Consider the following 3,444-nt stretch of genomic DNA (forward strand, 5'->3'; position numbering starts at 1 on the left):
CCCAACCCTTCTCTCTCCACATATTTTCCTGCCTTCTGAAGTTCTCGTGCTATGAGGTATGTTACAGCCACATAAGACATTCTTTCTCCGGCTGCTGCTAAGCTGGTCTCATGCCGTGCCAATATTTCACAGATGAAACTAGAGACATTTGTGTATTTGAAACATCTATTCTTGCACCAAAGATCATCACTGGACTCCTTCCTCCGCACTCTCACTTAACATTGTTGCTGAAATCTCTTTTCTGCCTCCTGTATGCTGCATTTATTTAGTCCTCAATAATTTGTCCTACACTGCCTACTAAAGCTGCTTGTATTAGCAAATGGATCACAATACATGCTTATTTGGGGGTGGGGTGGAGAACAGAATGTTTGTTGCTACTATTATTAAAGCATCCTCCATATAAATTAACTGAAGAATCAAAGGAGAGGTCCCTGCCCTCAAAGGGCTTACAGTCTAGCTGTCAACACAAGGAAGGCAACAGATGAAGGAGAGAGAAATGAAAACAGGAGCCAACAGGGGAAGGATATGTGATTACTGCAGCTACGGATCTGGCTGTACTTATTACAGGACAGCTGCAACACAAAGACTTCCAAATGGCATTCACTGTCTCGATTGGGAGCTATAGGTAGGAATGGGGAGAAATTCAGTTCAGTTCACATTTAAAGGCAAACCTACCCAATTTGAAATTTCTGAAACAACACAAACATCGAGACACAGCCAAACTTGGAAATTTACACTGCTTCAAATCTTGCAAGGCACTTCTCCAGCCATAACGTATGTACTCGGGTAAAGTGTGCATAAAAATACATATACAGTGGTACCTCGGGTTACATACGCTTCAGGTTGCATATGCTTCAGGTTACACACTCCGCTAACCCAGAAATAGTACCTCGGGTTAAGAACATTGCTTCAGGATGAGAACAGAAATCGTGCTCCGGCAGCAGCGGGAGGCCCCATTAGCTAAAGTGGTGCTTCAGGTTAAGAACAGTTTCAGGTTAAGAACGAACCTCCGGAACAAATTAAGTACTTAACCCGAGGTACCACTGTATTAGTGAAAATAACATACAAAACTGTACATTAGGGAAAACTGATCTGCAGAAAAGAAGGTTAAACAGAATTGCATAGAAAACTTAGAAGCCAGGCCAAACAGCAGCTATAGGTCGGGTCAGTGTGGTTTGGGGGAAATGGCCTGGTATGCCAAATCTGCCCCATGGGACAGAGGTTTCCTACCTCTGGTATACACTATGGCCCAGTTACAACCCAACACTAAGCCAAAAACGGTTTAGTGTGAACAAGTAAACATGCAGGTTCCCAGAGCGAAGTCTGCAGTCACTGTTCCCCATCTTGCTGCTGCTGCTGCTGCTCTCCAAGGCTAAGCCCAGCTGTGCAGGCAGAGGCAAAGGCATCCTTGGGGTAGATTACTGATGGCCACCCTTTGCCTCCTTTATCCAAGCCCTCCTCCCTCTGCCACAGACACACGTTCTGCTTGAGGCATTTCATGTGTTTTCTTCTTGAAGAAAGCATGCCTCCTACGTGGCTGTTCTCCGCCCTGAGCAGCCATGTACTCGCGGTAATTCCTGGTGAGCAAGGTATACAGGAAAGGGTTGACGCAGCTGTTGCCATAGGTCAAGCAGGTAACGCCAAAGTTGAGGTAAGCCTGGGCGGTCGGCCCGATCTCCAAGTCCTCTGGCCAGTATAGCTTGGTGAGTTGCCAGGCCCAGAACGGTACAAAACAGGCCCAGTAGGCTACGATGATGCTGAAGATCCTGGGAAACAGCTTCTGCTTCAGGGCCCTGCTCGCCACAGGCGACCACATGACTTTTGTGGAAGCCCAATAAGCCTGCACAAGCCGGGAGTACACGACCCCCAGAACCAAACCAGGCCCGAGGACGCTCGTGCCAAACAAAACCGTGAGGTACACTTGGAAAGCACCAGGCGTCCACGTGGGGAAGCAGATGAGCTTTCCGCTCCTGCCCTCCCGCTGCTGGATCATGACCATCATGGGCACCATAAGCAAAGACGAGACGAGCCACACGGCAATGCAAGCAAGCCTGCGGTAGCTGTTTCCGGCCTGCCTGGCCCTTAGCGGTTTGGTCACGGCCCAATAACGCTCCACGCTCATGGCCGTCAGCAGGAATATGCTGGCGTGCATTGTCAGCAGGTCCAAGCTGAGGAGAAACCGGCAGCCCACATCCCCAAAGAACCAGTCCTGGGCGAAATATGTGCACACCACAAAGGGGATGGTGGAAAGGTAGAGCAGATCGGCTAAGGCCAGGTTGACCACGTAGATGCGCAAAGAACCCGCCGAGCGAACAGACATGCCACCAAATGCTACCACCAGCGTATAGATATTGCCCGTTGTCCCAAAGAGACACATGAGGAGGAGGACTGTGCCCAAGGCCCTGGTGACAGGACTTTCTTCTCCACGCTCAGCGTCATAGGAGAAATTGCCCAAGGAAGCTTCTTCAATGAGCTCCGTCGTCATTGGCTAGCTGAGGCACTCTGGTTCTAAGAGGAACGACCAACCACACACAGTGTGTGTTTTTGATAGCCTTGGCTTGGCAGGGAGGCAAAGGATGATGGGAAGAAACTAAAATCACTTAGGTGTGGGTGGGTGTGAGCCTCATAGGGAATTATGTAGGCTATTGGGATGGCTGTCCTCATTGCATCCCATGCTCATCTTACCATTCTTGAAGGCACATCCGTTCCACGCTTACAGATTTGACGGCATGGCATCCTCTTGCTGCTTTCTGTTGCTGCAGAGTTCTCATACTCTCTCCAGCTGGCCCTCCGCGACTTCTGTCATCAAGCATTTGTTGACACAAATAAAACTAGCCCCACGGCAGCCAAGATGCTTTCTTCCTCGTCTTCTTCTCCCCAACAAGAGATGCAGGGCAGTTGTGCTTTCCCAACGGCAGCCCTCCTCAAAAACATCATTCGCTGCTGAGTGGCGGAGCATCTCTGACTCATGGCTTCACACTCAAGTGCAAACACACTCAGCAATAGCTAATGGCACTGTAGTGCGACCACCCAGCAGATTGCAGAATTCTTTTCTCTTCAACATTCCTGTTTCTGTCTGTATTTCCTTTATTTTTAACCTTGCCTCTGCTTGTTTCCTTTCTCTGCCCTCAACCCCGTAAAGAGATGAATGGAAGGTCCAGAATTAATACAGATGTGGTTAAGGAACTGGATCAAATAGGGACTAGGAAAGAGAACAATTCTCTGAGATAAGTTCCTTTTTAAAATATTTTTGGGAAGCAGAGCAATGAACATGCTGCAGAGGGGTAGCTGTATTCAGTGCAAATATCTGCCTGTTGCAGTAGAAACCACACACAAGGATGTCATCATAGCTGGATGGCGCATAGATGGTGCACAGCCAGCTGCATTTAACATGCATCAAGTCAACTAAGCCTGGCAGTCAAAAACCCAAAGGGCAGCATCTCA

General features: G+C 48.7%; 1 protein-coding gene across 1 annotated transcript; it reads right to left on the reverse strand.

Annotated features, from left to right (window-relative positions):
- Positions 1–1,444: 1,444 nt before the first annotated feature.
- LOC310688175 (urotensin-2 receptor-like) lies at positions 1,445–2,485 on the reverse strand (the record flags this gene model as incomplete). The annotated part of the gene is made up of 1 exon (XM_083464303.1): positions 1,445–2,485. The coding sequence occupies one exon, from the start codon at positions 2,483–2,485 to the stop codon at positions 1,445–1,447; it is 1,041 nt and encodes a 346-aa protein (XP_083320429.1).
- Between the last annotated feature and the right edge of the window lie 959 nt (positions 2,486–3,444).

This window comes from Podarcis liolepis (genome assembly GCF_965112155.1).
Source record: "Podarcis liolepis genome assembly, chromosome: 10".
Classification (NCBI taxonomy): domain Eukaryota; kingdom Metazoa; phylum Chordata; class Lepidosauria; order Squamata; family Lacertidae; genus Podarcis; species Podarcis liolepis.